The sequence below is a fragment of the Rhinoderma darwinii genome, chromosome 4 (genome assembly GCF_050947455.1).
Source record: "Rhinoderma darwinii isolate aRhiDar2 chromosome 4, aRhiDar2.hap1, whole genome shotgun sequence".
Lineage (NCBI taxonomy): Eukaryota > Metazoa > Chordata > Amphibia > Anura > Rhinodermatidae > Rhinoderma > Rhinoderma darwinii.
The window spans coordinates 361,896,278-361,914,790 of record NC_134690.1 but is presented as its reverse complement, the minus strand read 5'-3'; the positions used below and the strand labels follow the sequence as shown (position 1 = coordinate 361,914,790).

The following is an 18,513-nucleotide window of genomic DNA, read 5'->3' as shown; positions in this document are numbered from 1 at the left end:
GAGGACTTTTGTGCGCCTGGCTGACCGTGGAAGAATCCTCCGCTGGGGGCACTCCTCTAGACTGGCAGGTCACGCGGGGACCCGTAAGACCCGGGATCTGATTGCTAGTCATTTCTGGTGGCCCACACTTCCCAGGGACGTTATGGACTTTGTTTCTTCCTGTTCAGTATGTGCAGCCAACAAGGTCGCTCACTTCAGACCTGCTGGTCTGCTCCAGCCATTGCCTGTGCCCGATACTCCCTGGCAGCATATAGCTATGGACTTTATTACTGACCTCCTCTCTCTGCCGGATGCAGTACTGTCTGGGTGGTGGTGGATCGATTTTCTGAGATGGCTCACTTCGTTCCTCTGACCGGTCTTTCTTCTGCTCCTCTGCTGGCCAAGCTGTTCATCCAACACATCTTCCGCCTGCACAACTTGCCGCAGCATATTGTGTCTGATCGTGGGGTTCAGTTCACCTCGAAGATCTGGAGAGCCCTCTGCGGACTCCTAGGTATAAAGTTGGACTTTTTCTCAGCCTACCATCCTCCGTCCAATCGTCAGGTCGAGAGGATCAATCAGATCTTGGAGAACTACCTACGCCACTTAATCTCCAAGCAGCATGATGACTGGGTGCAGTTGCTTCTGTGGGCGGAGTTCTCTTACAATAATCACACCAGCGAGTCCACACAGAAGACACCATTCTTTATTGTCTATGGCCAACACCCAGAAATTCTTCTCCCGGTCCCTGTTACGTCCGAGGTGCCAGCTTATGACATGGCTTTTGGGGACTTTCTGCAGATCGGGCAGAACCTTAATGCCCCCACTTTTATGCAGAAGTTTCTCTCTCGCTCTGGTCCCAAGAAGAGGGGGCGTAAGAGGGGGGATACTGTCATGTCCGTGGCTTTGGGCAGTCAGGTTCACGATCCCCCTGACGGCCGCAGCCATGGGTTGGCGAGTGCTGGCCCCAGACTCCTCCTCAGGAGACGCCAGCGCTCACTTCCACTCACCTCAGGCCAGACTTTAATGAAGTATCAGCCCATGAGTGCCCTGGACTATAGGAGGGGTTCAGCCCCTTGCTTCTATGCCTGAGCGTAGTTGTCGTACCCTAAGTTTGTCTATGCGATGGTCTCCTAGTGTTTCCTGTTCTCTGTATCCCATGCTATCCGTGCCATGCTGAGCCAGAGTCGTGCTATGCTGTATACCACGCCTGTCCTGCTTCACCACGCCTGATGACTGCCTGCTGCCTAGTCCCAGCCGAGCCTGCCTTGCTACTGTCCGAGCTGCCACAGGTACCCTATACGAACTATACACTTTAACCTGCTCCCTGTTGGCCAGCTGCCATACCGCCAAGGCGGCATGGCCCAGTGGGTCCACGAACCCTAAGTGACAATGGTGGAGCTCCTGTCTTTAATATACGCTCTGCAACAGTGTAGCTAGTGCCCAAACAAGTTTGTGTTTCTGTCTAGCATCAAGCAGAGATTACCATATTGGACCTGCATGTTGTTTTGGTCCCAAGAAGTTTGTGTTTTTTTTATATTTTGTTATTTAAATAAATGTTGTAGGTATGGTGGCAGGCAATAAAGGCTCTTTTACACTGGGCAATTATCGGGCAGACAAACGTTTGTATTATTTTAAAAATCTGAAATATTATCTTTGTCGGCAGCACATCTCTGTGTAAACAGAGAGACGCGCTGCCGACATGATGATAATGTATGGGGACGAGAGATCGGAGTAAAGAACGCTCATTCCCATACTAGCTCCTTGCGACAGGAGCAGACGAGCGCCGGTCAACGAGCTGTCTCGTTGATCGGTGCTCGTTGCATCTGCCAAAATTAGCCGGTGTAATAGGGTATTTACTCTTTGCCATGTGTTTTCTTACAACTTTTTCTGCTGATTCCTTTAGACTGCAGTCTGGATAGAATTAGGGTCTATTAATCCTTGATTACAAAGCACTATCTCATTCCTAACCTCAGCTCTACGTACAGTACAATGCTCCCTAGTTATATTATTCCATTTAGTTTTATTACTGCTATTAATTCTCAGTTTCTGTCAAGATCATTAGAGTTGACACATTTACCTTTCCAGTATCAATAACTATGATATTGGTTTTAAAAAGCTGGGGACGTATTTTGCAAATACAATTTTTAGTAGTGCTAATGATAATGAAATAAGCAGACTCACCAATTTTTATGATATTAAATAAGCTTTCACAAGAATTGGTTTGCAGGCAGGGCAGTAGTGCAGTGTCGTCAGGTTTATTCATTTTAATCTGCCAGTAATAGGAAATCATTGTGACATAATATAGGCATGTTGTCCAATTATATCACTGAGGACTCGTTTTTAAAATCATATTATAGCTCTGTACAAGTTCTGAGTATGGAGCCGTAATCCAGAACCATAGAAATCTATGGGTCCATACTGTAACTCTGAATGCCTCTGATTTCATCCAAGGTTCTGCCATGTGCATAAATAAGCCCTTAGGCTCATTTAGGTTGGCACCGAAAGTGCAGACACTTCATAATGTGTATATGATTATACAGAAATTTCAGTTACCACAGTGAGATCTCGTGGTCCTCACTGTATGGACCTGCTGTTTTTGTTTTTTCCTTACACCTGTGGTTTTTTTTTTAATTCTAGTCCTCAGGAACCTCAACAAGTCATGTTATCATGTGAATAGGTAGTGGGATTTGAAATTGGCCATTTAAATGGGTTGTCTGGGGAAATCAAATTTATGGCCTACCCTAAAGTCCCTATTACAAGGTCCAATGATCAGGCAACTGAGCATTCATATGAACGCTTGTTCCCAATCATTGCCCTGTGTAATAAGGGCAACGATCAGCCAATGAATGAGCAAACGCTCGTTCATTTGCTGATCTGCTCTTTTTATGCAGCATTAAAAATCATCGTTGTCGGCAGCACATCTCCCCGTGTAATCAGGGAGATGATCTGCCAACATGATGATAATGTATGAGGACGATCAATCGGAGTAATATGTATTACTCGCTGTCTCGTTGATCGGCACTCGTTTACACGGCCCTCATCGGGCCCTATTATAGGGCCCTTAGTATCAGCCATCAATATCTGATCAGTGGGGAACAGACCCTTGACAGCTGTTGGGTTTCATTTCATAATTTCTTACACACATCAGTAAAACGCTGATACATTCGTAGCAGCGGTGCACAGTGTTACAGCTTCCTCCCGTTCAAGTGAATGGGAGGAAGCTGCAATACTGACAGAATGTGATGTGTGGCACTTTGATGGACTCAGGGACTGCATTATGCCAGCTTTACCACCACTGACAATTCTATTCCATTCTAAGCCGACCAACGTCAGATGTAGCCAGTTAGTGTTAGTGTGTTTTTTATGCGTTGCCACAGCCCGAAATATCTGGAGGAAATCTATGCAAGTATGTAGAGATCATACAAAGTCCACGTAGATCGGGAGTTGCTAATGGTGTAATGCACTGTCCTCAATGTACAGACAAGTAATGATAATACAATAATTAGAGATCAGAAAATCTGAAAATTTTGCCTCTGCATTGTTTTGCTGACAGGCGAATTATCCATTACAGAACCATATTTCCTGGGGAAGACTGGTGGCTGGTTACCAGCACAGAATATCCCCTTTTAAATTAAAATTGATCATGAGCAGGCCCAAAGGCTCCTTTGCCACGTAAGACACTAGTGTTCTAAATCATAAATGGTAGGAGAGGGCCCTGGTACAGATTTTGCATTGGGATCCAAGATCTTCAAATTATGTTTCATGTTACGCTTCTGCACCCCTGTATATTTACAAGTGCTGTTATATAAGCTTGGTCTGGGTATGTTTGGCCCATCAACAGATGGAGCGGGCTGCACAGGCGGGTACTGTAGTGGTAATGGGAGATTTTAATTTCCGGGATATTAATTGGTGTCATGGTTCAGCTTCAACTGCAAAGGGGAGACATTTCCTCAACCTGTTGCAGGAAAATTTTATGGGCCAGTTTGTGGAAGACCCGACTAGAGGTGAAGCTCTGTTGGATCTGGTCATTTCTAATATTGCAGATCTTGTTGGGAATGTCAATGTTCGTAAAAACCTCGGTAACAGTGATCATAATATAGTTACATTTTACCTATACTGTAAAAAACAAACGCAGGCTGGGAGGGCAAAAACATTTAATTTTAAGAAAGCCAATTTCCCCAGGATGAGGGCTGCAATTCAGGATATGGACTGGGTAGAACTAATGTCAAATAATGGAACAAATGATAAATGGTAGATTTTCACATCTACTTTGAGTTATTATAGTGCAAAATTTATTCCTATAGGTAACAAGTATAAACGACTCAAATTAAACCCCACATGGCTTACACCTTCTGTGAAAGGGGCAATACACGACAAAAAACGGGCATTTAAAAAATACAAATCTGAGGGTACAGCTGTAGCCTTTGTAAAATATAAAGAGCTTAATAAAATCTGTAAAAATGTAATAAAATTAGCAAAAATACAAAATGAAAGGCAGGTGGCCAAGGATCGTAAAACAAATCCCAAAAAATTCTTCAAGTATATAAATGCTAAAAAGCCAAGGTCTGAACATGTAGGACCCCTAGATAATGGTAATGGGGAGTTGATCACAGGGGATCAAGAGAAGGCAGAGTTACTAAATGGGTTCTTTAGCTCTGTATATACAACAGAAGAAAGAGCAGCTGATGTAGCCGCTGTCAGTGCTGTTAATATATCAGTTGATATACTGAATTGGATGAATGTAGATATGGTCCAAGCTAAATTAAATAAAATAAATGTGCACAAGGCCCCGGGACCAGATGGGTTACACCCTAGAGTCCTTAAGGAGCTTAGTTCAGTTATTTCTGTCCCCCTTTTCATAATATTCAGAGAATCTCTAGTGACTGGTATAGTGCCAAGGGACTGGCGCAGCGCAAATGTGGTGCCTATTTTCAAAAAGGGCTCTAGGTCTTCCCCAGGTAATTATAGACCAGTAAGCTTAACATCCATCGTGGGGAAAATGTTTGAGGGGCTATTGAGGGACTATATACAGGATTATGTGACAATAAATAGCATTATAAGTGACAGCCAGCACGGTTTTACTAAGGACAGAAGTTGTCAAACTAACCTAATCTGTTTTTATGAAGAGGTGAGCAGAAGTCTAGACAGAGGGGCCGCTGTGGATTTAGTGTTTTTGGACTTTGCAAAGGCATTTGACACTGTCCCCCATAGACGCCTAATGGGTAAATTAAGGACTATAGGTTTAGAAAATATAGTTTGTAATTGGATTGAGAATTGGCTCAAGGACCGTATCCAGAGAGTTGTGGTCAATGATTCCTACTCTGAATGGTCCACGGTAATAAGTGGTGTACCCCAGGGTTCAGTGCTGGGACCACTATTATTCAACTTATTTATTAATGATATAGAAGATGGGATTAATAGCACTATTTCTATTTTTGAAGATGACACCAAGCTATGTAATATAGTTCAGTCTATGGAAGATGTTCATGAATTGCAGGCAGATTTAAACAAACTAAGTGTTTGGTCGTCCACTTGGCAGATGAAGTTTAATGTAGCTAAATGTAAAGTTATGCATCTGGGTACCAACAACCTGCATGCATCATATGTCCTAGGGGGAGCTACACTAGCGGATTCACTTGTTGAGAAGGATCTGGGTGTACTTGTAAATCATAAACTCAATAACAGCATGCAATGTCAATCAGCTGCTTCAAAGGCCAGCAGGATATTGTCGTGTATTAAAAGAGGCATGGACTCGCAGGACAGGGATGTAATATTACCACTTTACAAAGCATTAGTGAGGCCTCATCTAGAATATGCAGTTCAGTTCTGGGCTCCAGTTCATAGAAAGGATGCCCTGGAGTTGGAAAAAATACAAAGAAGAGCAACGAAGCTAATTAGGGGCATGGAGAATTTAAGTTATGAGGAAAGATTGAAAGAATTAAACCTATTTAGCCTTGAAAAAAGACGACTAAGGGGGGACATGATTAACTTATATAAATATATTAATGGCACATACAAAAAATATGGTGAAATCCTGTTCCTTGTAAAACCCCCTCAAAAAACAAGGGGGCACTCCCTCCGTCTGGAGAAAAAAAGGTTCAAGCTGCAGAGGCGACAAGGCTTCTTTACAGTGAGAACTGTGAATCTATGGAATAGCCTACCGCAGGAGCTGGTCACAGCAGGGACAGTAGATGGCTTTAAAAAAGGGTTAGATAATTTCCTAGAACAAAAAAATATAAGCTCCTATGTGTAGAAATTTTTCCTTCCCTTTTCCCTTCCCTTGGTTGAACTTGATGGACATGTGTCTTTTTTCAGCCATACTAACTATGTAACTATGTAACTGTCCCACGAGTGACCCTGCTGGATCTCCATGCTCCTTTTTGCTTGTAGTGAGACTTAATCTACCGCATAATTGCTGATGGGAGTACTTGATTTAGTATTACTTTGAATTTTTATAACCGATGAATCCAAAAACTGTCAGATTCAAATTATAAGACCAATTTGAAATAAAATAAAATAACATTCGTATTTATCAAACGTCATGTTGTAGGAGGTGTGGTAAATCTTCATTCATTTATTTTTTGTGCTAAAAAATTGCTTGGTATTTCGGATATACTAAGAGAATGTGCTCACTTTAATTCTTCTGCCCGTTTATTTCAATGGGAAGTGAATTTTTTTTTTGTTTTCTTTTGTTTCCATTGGTATATGTTAACATCTATAGAAGACACATCGTATTGTTGTTCTGATCAATATACCACATGATCCGTTTGGGTTTTTCCATTCCATTTTATTTACAATCCTCAGGAAATACGCTTTACAGAATCATTTAGCCGGAAGCAAAATTGTGGGCAATTTGGAAATAACAATTAAGCAGACGGACATAGTAGAACAGATGTATAGGAAACGAATGATGAATTAAAAATTACTCCTTTTTGATCACCAACCTAGTACAGATATTAAATTTAAAAAAAAATCCTAATCCTGAGAAAAAATAGAACACATGCATTAACTAAACCTTTTATGCCTTTTTGTTTTTCAGTCCTCTTGGCAGTACCAGTAAGACAGACAGAGGAATGAATTCACCAGGCAGAGCGACCAGCCAGACATCTGAAAGCAGCAGTGTTGTGGATCTCTCCTGTACATATAATCTATCACAGACTGTCTTGCTACAAGAGCCTTCACCTAGATCATGGGAAGAGGATTTCTGCTCTTCATTGACTTCTAATTCCTCATTTACTTCACTGAGAAATACAGGTCAGGTTGTAATCTTCTACTCCACGTATGAATGTGATTTTCTGAAATCCTGGTCACTTACAGATGTAGCCAAGTTTATCTTGACTCTGATAACTTGCTGGAGCATGATATTGCACAACAAAAGCCATTGAAAAGTCATTGAAAAAGTCAAGTTAAAGGGAGTCTGTCACCAGAAATTCAAATCAAAGCAGCAGCACGGTTATATAGTGTAGCCTCACCTGAATCATTTTTCAGCTGAGTTGCTCTGTTGCAGCGATAATAACTTCATCCCTTATCTGCAAATGAGCTCTGCCGGCCCTCCCTCTCCTTCTTTGATTTACAGGGCCAGGCAGTGTAGAAGACGTGATCACGCATGGCTCCGTATCCTCCATGAGCGCAGTCACGCCTCTGCTTCCGAATCGGCACATGCGCAGTACATGTCTGAAGTTTTACTGGTCTAATCGGCTGTACTGCGCATGCGCTGATTGCGTCACGCTATACCCGGGTTTTAAATCCAGATGCTGGAAATCTCATTTTATTGCCACTACCGCCTGCTATGGTCTTTTTAGTAAAAACTACTAGTATGATGTGCACGTCTAGTCTCCAGTACAGTGTGTCAGATTTGCGCCAGATGACTGTTAAAAATACATTCATAAATTTGTCCCGGGTTGTCCTGAAAACTGTGGTTTTTGCATCTGCATTGTTTGAATGGGAATTTCTATTCATTACTGTCACTTCTGGCCGCTACAATAAATGACTACAGTAGACAAAAAAATAAATAAAGGAATATGTGAACGAGCCTCAAAGGGTTTTCTTTTGAGGTTTATAAAGCGTATATTGAGGCATATTTTCGAAGTGTCATTGAGAAATGGGAAAAATCTGCTTGTAAAACTCTTTAAGAAGTGACATGTCACTTTTTTTTTATGAAGCATGTTTTTACGTGATGTTTTTTCAGCTACGCTGTTTTCACCTTCATGGTCGGAAATCAGTCGACACACACAGAGGTAGAACGGGTTTGGGACCTGCATCTATTTGACACTTATGACATATCCTGTGGATATGTTATAAATGTCCCTGGTGGGAAAACCCCTTTAACTCACCTTTTATGTTTTTGCCGTATACATTAACTCACTAATATGTTTTTGTTATGGACTCTATGACTTGGGGCATCTTTCCATAGTGCTGAAAAAAACAAAACTTAAAAAGCAGATAATTTACCAGTGAAACCATCATCCAGTGCAGGGTCGCTTTCAACACCTTCTACTCGCCAGCATCTGGATGTGGCATCTCGCTGGATCTACGAGAGGGCATCCAGACGTAGTTGTCTCCCTGTGTTTGTATTGCTGGCTACTAAACAACTCTGAACGTATTCAGTAAACCGCACGATGACGGAATTATCCATTATAGAATAATTACGATGTGAAACGTTTATTTTTTCTACTACTGGAGTTCCTTTTAATTAAGATGCTGACACGAAGGGTCTGTGGACCCACTGGGCCGTACCGCCTTGGCGGTAAGCTAGCTGGCCAACAGGGAGCAGGTGAAAGTCTATAGTTCGTATAGGTACCTGTGGCAGCTCAGACAGCAGCAGGGCTTGGCTTGGACTAGGCAGCAGGTAGACGTCAGGCGAGGTGAAGCAGGTCAGACTTGGATACAGCACGAAACGACTTTGGCACTGCACAGTGCTCGACCAGGATGGAATGGAAATGCAAGGAACAGGAACTGGAACAGGTACAGGAAGAGGAAACAAACTAGGAGGCCATCACATAGACAAACTAGGGAACACCACAATGCTCAGGCATAGAACTAGGGGGCTGGACCCCTCTTATAGTCCAGGGTACTCACGGGTCAAAGTTCATCAACAAAGTCCGGTGCACGCGCTGCCCCTTTAAGAGCGGGCACGAGCCTGCGCGCACACCCTACGCACCCTGCTGAGTGGACGCGAGCGCTGGCATCTCCTGAGGAGGAGGCTGGGGCCAGCGCTTGCCGACTCGTGGCTGCGGCTATCAGGAGGGGAGCGGAGCTGGCAGCCACGGACATTACAGATGCAGGCTACGGACTGTCTTAAAACATCATATACTCTGCTAATACACAGCTGGCTGCTCTATCTTTAGATCTTTCCCTCAGCTTGCTGAAAAGTTTCCATTAATAACAATAAATTAGGAAGTGCTTTTTATATAATTCCCTAATTGCTATATGTAAACAGCAGCTTCTCATTAATGATCGAGTTAGATAGCAAGCCTGCACAGCGAGACAAAGATTGATCTTGCAAAACTTGTTTCCCCAGATGCAAGGAAATGTGCTGGGATGACCTGTAAGCACAGAGAAGTTTTGCCATATGCACATTTTCCACTCTGATTTATTGTAGACCATATTTTATTTGTTTCTATACTTCTGCTGAATGACTTGGCATTACGCTGTAAATGTAGCAGCCGTGTCTATTGTCTCAAATGACTCCACATGTAGCTTGATAGTAAAACTGTGATTATCAATTTTAACCAAGCGGCGCTGCATATTCATGGCCGTGTTGAGGAGAGGAATTCTCTGAGCAGCACTTGGATTGCCAGAAATCGCAATAGATGAATTTCCTGATAAAGAATATATTCCATGTCTGCGGGCTGTATCTAAGAGGATTATCCCCATTATAAAGCAGAAAGTCACTGGAGGGATTGATACTGTATGCTCTTTATTGATTTAAAGGGTTATTCCCAAATTGAGTCTTTTTTTAAATGCTAAACCTAAATAAAATTCTAAATCTAGTGTTATAAAAATTTGTAAAAAGTTCCTCCCCTAACTACCTTTTTTTCCAACTAGATAACGCAGCTAGTGCTGGTTATCTTTTCTAAAAGGGGGTGTGAGCAGCTCGATGTCAATCAAGCCGCTCTGTTAGTGCGCGCTCCTGACGTTGCCAGATAATCTAGTTCTAGCAGCATTGGGAGAACGATCGTCTCAACCAGGCGTGGTTGAGATGACCCCCCCCTCACTCCCTTTTATATAGTTTTATAGTGCCAATTTGTATTTCACTGCAGCCCAGCCACTCAACCCTGCCACCCTTCATGGTAACCTACTTACCCCCCTCGTGGAAAACCACTATCCCCCCCTCCATTTGCGGCACCAACGCCCCCCTCGCAATAAGCTATACCCCCCCCCCCCCCCGTGTGAGAAGACCTAACTAGTAGTCAGGACCTGGAGCCGACCGCTGATGCATCCACCCGAGAGGTGGCCGGGCCGGCATCTAATGCGCGTTCACGAGTACACTGTCATCCTCTCCTAAGTACGGAGAGGATATCATTGCGCAGGAAAAGTACATAATTTAGAAAAATAAAGGTAATTACAAAAATGTATATCTTTACATGGTTGAGCAAAATAAATAGATTTTTAAAGATGGGAATAACCCTTTAAATGAGTACATTTGGATGCAGGACCTAGGTAGTGTAATCTATTCTAGCAGCGATCAGAGCTGCAGGTCAAGAAAATAAAGTGTCAAAAGTAAAAAAAAAGTTAATAAAAATGTTTTATAAAAGTGTAAAAATAAAAGTTTTTGTTTTCCTATAATAAGTCATTTATTATAGGGGAAAAAATGAAAACGTTAAAAAAAAAGCACACATATTTGTTATCACCGTGTTTGTAACGACCCAAACTATGAAACTATAATGTTAATTTTTCCGCACGGTGAACGCCGCAAACAAAATAAACGTAAAACTGTCAGCATCGCTATTTTTTGGTCACCACCCCTCCCAAGATATAGAATAAAAAGGGATCAAAAAGTCGCATTTACCCCAAAACAGTACCAATTAAAACTACAACCTGTCCCGCAAAAAACAAGACCTCCCACAGCTTTTTTGACTAAAAAATAAAGTTACGGCTCAGAATATGGTGTCTCAGAAAATAAATTATTTTATAGAAACGTAATTTTATTGTGCAAACGCTGCAAAACTTAAAAAAAACTATACACATATGGTATCACTGTAATCGTACCGACCCACAGAATAAAGTAAAATGTAAGTTATTGCGCACGGTGAACGCTGTAAGAAATAAAGAATTTAAAGCGCCAAAATCACTGTTTTTTGGTCACCTTAGCTCTAAAAAAGATCCTGTGGGGTCAAAATGCTCACTATAACCCTAGAAAAATTCCTTGAGGTGTGTAGTTTCCAAAATGGGGTCACTTTTGGGGGGTTTCTACTGTTTTGGTCCCTCTGGGGCATTGCAAACCCGACATGGCACTGAAAACCAATCCAGCAAAATCTGCGCTCCAAAATCCAAAAGGCGCTCCTTCCCTCCTGAGCCCTGCTGTGGGTCCAAACATCAGTTTATGACCACATACACTACCGTTCAAAAGTTTGGGGTCACCCAGACAATTTTGTGTTTTCCATGAAAACTCAGACTTATATTTATCAAATGAGTTGCAAAATGACTAGAAAATATAGTCAAGACATTGACAAGGTTAGAAATAATGATTTTTATTTGAAATAATAATTTTCTCCTTCAAACTTTGCTTTCGTCAAAGAATGCTCCATTTGCAGCAATTACAGCATTGCAGACCTTTGGCATTCTAGCTGTTAATTTGCTGAGGTAATCGGGAGAAATTTCACCCCATGCTTGCAGAAGCCCCTCCCACAAGTTGGATTGGCTTGATGGGCACTTCTTGCGTACCATACGGTCAAGCTGCTCCCACAACTGCTCTATGGGGTTGAGATCTGGTAACTGCGCTGGCCACTCCATTACAGATAGAATACTAGCTGCCTGCTTCTTCCCTAAATAGTTCTTGCATAATTTGGAGGTGTGCTTTGGGTCATTGTCCTGTTGTAGGATGAAATTGGCTCCAATCAAGCGCCGGCCACAGGGTATGGCATGGCGTTGCAAAATGGAGTGATAGCCTTCCTTATTCAAAATCCCTTTTACCTTGTACAAATCTCCCACTTTACCAGCACCAAAGCAACCCAAGACCATCACATTACCTCCACCATGCTTGACAGATGGCGTCAGGCACTCTTCCAGCATCTTTTCAGTTGTTCTGCGTCTCATAAATGTTCCTCTGTGTGATCCAAACACCTCAAACTTCGATTCATCTGTCCATAACACTTTTTTCCAATCTTCCTCTGTCCAATGTCTGTGTGCTTTTGCTCATATTAATCTTTTCCTTTTATTAGCCAGTCTCAGATATGGCTTTTTCTTTGCCACTCTGCCCTGAAGGCCAGCATCCCGGAGTCGCCTCTTCACTGTAGACGTTGACACTGGCGTTTTGCGGGTACTATTTAATGAAGCTGCCAGTTGAGGACCTGTGAGGCATCTATTTCTCAAACTAGAGACTCTAATGTACTTGTCTTGTTGCTCAGTTGTGCAGCGGGGCCTCCCACTTCTCTTTCTACTCTGGTTAGAGCCGGTGTGTGCTGTCCTCTGAAGGGAGTAGTACACACCGTTGTAGGAAATCTTCAGTTTCTTGGCAATTTCTTGCATGGAATAGCCTTCATTTCTAAGAACAAGAATAGACTGTCAAGTTTCACATGAAAGCTCTCTTTTTCTAGCCATTTTGAGAGTTTAATCGAACCCACAAATGTAATGCTCCAGATTCTCAACTAGCTTAAAGGAAGGTCAGTTTTATAGCTCCTCTAAACAGCAAAACTTTTTACAGCGGTGCTAACATAATTGCACAAGGGTTTTCAAGTGTTTTCTAATCATCCATTAGCTTTCTAACACAGTTAGCAAACACAATGTACCATTAGAACACTGGAGTGATGGTTGCTGGAAATGGTCCTCTATACACCTATGTAGATATTGCATTAAAAACTAGACGTTTGCAGCTAGAATAGTCATTTAGCACATTAACAATGTATAGAGTGTATTTCTGATTAATTTAATGTTATCTTCATTGAAAAAGCTGTGCTTTTCTTTCAAAAATAAGGAAATTTCTAAGTGACTCTAAACTTTTGCACGGTAGTGTATGGGGTATTGCCGTAATCGGGAGAAATTGCTTTACAAATGTTGGGGTGCTTTTTCTCCTTTATTCCTTGTAAAATTGAAAAAATTCTATGTTTCCACAGAAAAAAAGGTGTTTTTCATCTTCACAGACTAATTCCACTAAATTCTGCAAAAAAACTGTGGGGTGAAAATGTTAACTATACCCCTAGAAAAATGCCTTGAGGGGTGTAGTTTCCAAGATTGGGTCACTTTTGGGGGGTTTCGACTGTTTATGTACCACAAGACCTCTTCAAACCTGACATGGTGCCTAAAATATATTCCTAAAAAAAGGAGGCCCCAAAATCCACTAGGTGCTCCTTTGCTTCGGAGGCCGGTGTTTCAGTCCATTAGGACACTAGGGCCACATGTGAGATATTTCTAAAAACTGCAGAATCTGGGCAATAAATATTGAGTTGCATTTCTTTGGTAAAACCTTCTGTGTTACAGATTTTTTTTTTTTATTACAAATGAATTTCGGCAAAAAAAATTAAATTTGTAAATTTCACTTCTACTTTGTCTTAATTCCTGCCTAAAGGGTTCAAATACTTTCTGAATGTGGTTTTGACTACCTTGAGGGGTGCAGTTTTCAAAATGGGGTGATTTATGGGGACTTTCTAATATATAAGGCCCTCAAAGCCACTTCAGAACTGAACTGGTCCCTGAAAAAATGGCCTATTGAAATTTTCTTAAAATATGAGAAATTGCTGCTAAAGTTCTAAGCCTTGTAATTTCCTAGAAAAATAAAAGTACGTGATAAAAAATGATGCAAACATAAAGTAGACATATGGGGGATGTTAACTAGTAACTATTTTGTGTGGTATTACTATCTGTTTTACAAGCAAATACATTTACATTTAGAAAAATGCTAATTTCTGCACATTTTTTGTAAAATTTGCCGTTTTCCACAAATAAATATTGAATTTATCGACCACATTTTTTCACTAACATAAAGTACAATATGTCACGAGAAAACAATCTCAGAATCTGGAGTTATTACCACATAAAGTGACACATGTCAGATTTGAAAAAATTATCTGTGTCCACAAGGCCAAAACAGGCTGTGTCCTAAAGGGGTTAAAATGTAGTCCTTTTTAGTAAATATTAAGATTGGATAGACACAATATTTAGAGGAACAATTTAAAAGTTGCAGTTTCTAGTTGGATTAGTCATTTGATAAATTTGCTCACATAGTAAATTGTTTACTGCTGAACATTCATGCATGAATTGGATATTTGATCCAATGCAGCTGGGAAAAGATAAAATCCATATATAATTTTAGTAGAGCTACATGCAGGGGACCATAGGTTTCAGTAATACAAGTTAAATGGTTGATACCATCACAGAAAGTCCTAGTATATTGCTAGAATACACCATCGCTTTCTGATGGGTGGGAATTCGACTGCTGGGACCCCCCACTAGACCTGTGAATGAAACACCTGGCAGTGAAAGGGTTAATACACCAGAACACCATGGTTGCAGTTAAGTCGCTTGACTCGCCTAGACCACTAGGTGTATTACCATCGACCCGTCACCCTTATAGACCACCAGGGAAGCTGTTATCACTTTCAAGGGCTGGAAAAGGTGTGAAATCTGGTAATGGAAAAGGCAGAAATGTAGCGGAGTATTGAATGTGGAGCAAAGGGAAGCCATGATTGGAGGAAAAGAGTCTCAATAATAATCCTTTTTATTTCTTAAACTAGTGTGTCCCCCTTTTTTCCGTTTTGTCATGGGGGCCCCATGGTAACATTTTACACCACCGCTTATTCCCATGTAAAATGAGCAGTCTCCCTTTTATATTTTGTCTGTTCTGTACTTGCTGCGCTGAAGCTCCTGTTTTCTAGCGTAATTGCGTTGACAAGATACAGCGTTCGGCATAAATGTCATATTTATCAAGTGCCCTCCACTTTTTCTGACCTATGACTCAGTCGGATTCTAGTATTAGAAATTTTCCTCGTCGTGACAGCAGCTGATTCTAGTGAATAGAGGTCTATAGCATTATATATTCTAATCGTATATGAGGAATATAGTGGAGAGTGGAAGCAATGCAGGGACCAGAGCATCGCATCTGTGTACAGCAGAAACAGGATCATAGAAAAGTCAAGTATGTGGCAGGCCGTAGTATCTCCTGATGTAAATCTGGTACCACAGCATGATGGATCTATATGTGTGCAGATTTTATAGTGCCTGCTATTAAAATAGTATTTCATTTTCAAACGCTGCTGTATGATTGTAACCTTGAGGTCTTCAATGTTCCCAAACTCCTCTAACGAACGTTTTGCCGTCCAATGTATTTCCTGCATTTTTTTTTTTTTGCGTTTTAGGTACATTTTGCAGTAAAAATCATTTGAAATAGGAAAGCTGTCTTCAGGTATGTTCTGCTCTTTAGCACAGTGTGTGGGAGAGCCACATTAATGAATGTACTTGTATTATGCTCCAGTGAGCAGGTGAATGCGGTTATGGCTTGTGTTCAATTCTCAAAGTACAAATCCCATGAAGAATGTTTAGAAAAAGATGAGCTGGTTTCTGTAAAAAGTACAGTAACGAAAAAGAAAATGATACTTCTAATACACGTAGTCTCGCAATGAATCACATATTGACTTTGTCTTTATTGAAGTGAATGAACGAACGAACGAACGAACGCGATTTTACCAAGTGAACACTTTGGATCTCGGTATTTTAAGCATCAATAAAAATGTCCTATTAACGTTAGACGAATGGATGCAATTGTGTCCGCTATATGGCTCCATGAAGTACTATTATAGGGAATAGAATGCAACGAATGGGGAGATTGTTCACCTATCCATGAGCTCACCATATCATTCACCAACTTAGACAGCTCCGTTAACAAATTCAATTGCCTATCAATCCTTTGAAGCTGTCATTTCACACTTAGGCCCTGTTCACACAGGGTTTTTTTGCCACGGAAACTGCGGCAAAAAACATCCAAAATCGCTTCCCATTGAATTCAATGGGAGGCAGAGGAGTTTTTTTTTCCAGTGGGCAAAAAAAACACCCGCGGGAAAAAGAAGCGACATGCCCTTTCTTCAGATGTTTCCATCTCTGACCTCTCATTGATATCAATGGGAGGTAGAGAAAGCGTTTTTCACTTTTTTTTTTGCCCGATGCGCTCAATTGCTGCAGCCGAAAAAATGCCGTGAAAAACGTGGCAAACTGTCTGCAGGCAGGTCAACATCTGACTCAAAATTCCTGCAGATTTTTCTGCCTGCAAAAAACTGTGTGAACAAGGCTGTAATCATTCAAACTAGTTTTCATACAGAAGAAAGAAAGAGCGGTTTATCTAGAGCCTCCTATAGATTTGCACCCTGTATGCAATGTCCGACTCCATAAGCCCTTCCCACCGTAGCGATTTTTTTTATTTAATGTATTATATAATGTACTGAAACTTTAAAAAATTATTTTGCGGGGTGAAATGAAAAAATTGGAGGATTCGATTTTTGGGTTTCGGTCTTATGATGTTCACTGAACAAAATGGTTTGAATATTACTTTTTTGTGTTTTTCTCCTTTTTTCTATGTTTAGACCTTGTGAGTGACTGTCCTTTTACAATGTAAGGTACTCACACTCTAAAGTTTTTGTGCTAAGCAAAGAGAGAGATTTTCTTATACGTAATATATCCAGGCTGTAAGAAATGAAAGGTCTCTGCAACCATCCAGCTGTCTAATAAAAATAAAAAATCTTCTGATACATGGTGTACCTCCAATTTATATCTGTCAACGTCTGCAGCTGCAAATGATCAGAGGAATCTGCTCAACCCTTTTTAGTTCTGTTTGGATGTTCCATAATATTATGACAGTGAAAAAAAAAATCATACGGAAAATAATTTTATGCATATGTTTTTTGAGGTTATTTTTGTGCAGGTCTTGTGTTTCATGTTGTAAGATTTCAGTCCTGCTTTTGTGATAGTTTTAGCTGAACATATCCCTTTCTGGACGCTATTGACCGTGGCATTTAACGAGTTAAACGTGCGGGATCGCGCTCAAGCGCAATGCCGCTCGTTACTCTGAAGTGTCGGCTGTAACAAACAGCCGACACCGGCATCGTATGGAGCAGGTTAACTCCGTGAGCCCCTTCCATACTACCCCTACCCGACTTTGGCGTATGGATACGTCAAATGTCGGGAAGGGATTAAAGCAGGAGCCGGGCAGTCATCAGACAACTGAGCACCTGCTCCTACCGACACAAGACTCTTGTGACGGCTTTATTCTGAAGCGCCGTACAAGGACTAAGGCATCAGAATAAGGACCATTAATGACTGCCGTGAAAAGACGTATTTGCGGTCACTAAGGGGTTAAATCATGCTCCCACTGCAACTGCTTGGATTGTAGAAAAAATATGATTTTGACAGTTAACCCCTTAAGTGCTGTGATCAAACATGTATGAACCCCTTTGCAACAGTGATCAATAGTCCCAATGGCTTAATTACCGAGCCGTTGTCACCATATTCCCGAGGGCTGTCTCTTTTATATGCCTATTCGTGTATACTTGTAGTCATCCATAGCATTTCTTCAAACCCGAGCATTTAAAAATGTACGATAATCCACCGCTCTATTGTACCAATGAAACTGTAATATCTATTTGTTAAACATACCAAACACAAAAGCACAAACGTTGTGCAGATTGGTAATGTGATACATTAGGGTTACAATTATTAAGTAACCCAAATTTTGCTTATTGAGCCATTAATTGATGCTGTCTTTAAATAATGTTTTTTGCATAAATTGCTCAATTTCTTGCCACTTATAGCTGTCTGAGTACCTTGCCAACAGTAATGCATCAACCTACTACAGCGTGCCCACGAGATTAAGAAAAGCAGTGTGGCAGTCAATCATTGCTGCTCTCAAACTTTGGCGTTGAAAATTAGAGAAACCTCTGGTCTCCCTCGTTTAACCCCATGTATGCTGCAATTAGGGAAAACTAAGTGGTAAGCGTCACATGAATGCTCTGTTTATAAACTTAGATGTGATTGGTAGCAGGACACTGAACCCGTCAGTCCCGCTGACCTGACGGATTCAGGTCTTCGCACTAGATACCGCTGCTTTGTATACAGAATACAAAGCAATAGTATCGGAAAAAGTAAAAATAATTTTTAATAAAAAGTATTTAGAAAGTTGCACCAAACACATTGATACACATTTTTATAAAAAAAACATCCAAAATATTTTGAAGGTGTACATAGCCTTTAAATTACTGCTTCCCCTGGTGTATGAGTGTTGTGGAGGGGTTAATGTCTGACATCCAGTGGCTTACGCATTTCTTTAGACCAGCTACTTGTCCTGTCTCTCTGAAAGGAAGCTGATCTTGATTCTCATCATGTTCAGAT

At 41.1% G+C, this 18,513-nt stretch overlaps 1 protein-coding gene across 2 annotated transcripts in view; it reads left to right on the top strand.

Annotated features, from left to right (window-relative positions):
- Positions 1-18,513, top strand: part of SHLD1 (shieldin complex subunit 1) — a 72,989-nt gene that overhangs the window by 15,769 nt on the left and 38,707 nt on the right. For both annotated transcript variants that reach the window (XM_075864526.1, XM_075864525.1), the window contains exon 2: positions 7,022-7,236. In XM_075864526.1, the coding sequence (XP_075720641.1) occupies positions 7,056-7,236 (181 nt within the window). In that variant the 5' untranslated portion in view covers positions 7,022-7,055. The remainder of the gene's footprint in view (positions 1-7,021; positions 7,237-18,513) is intronic.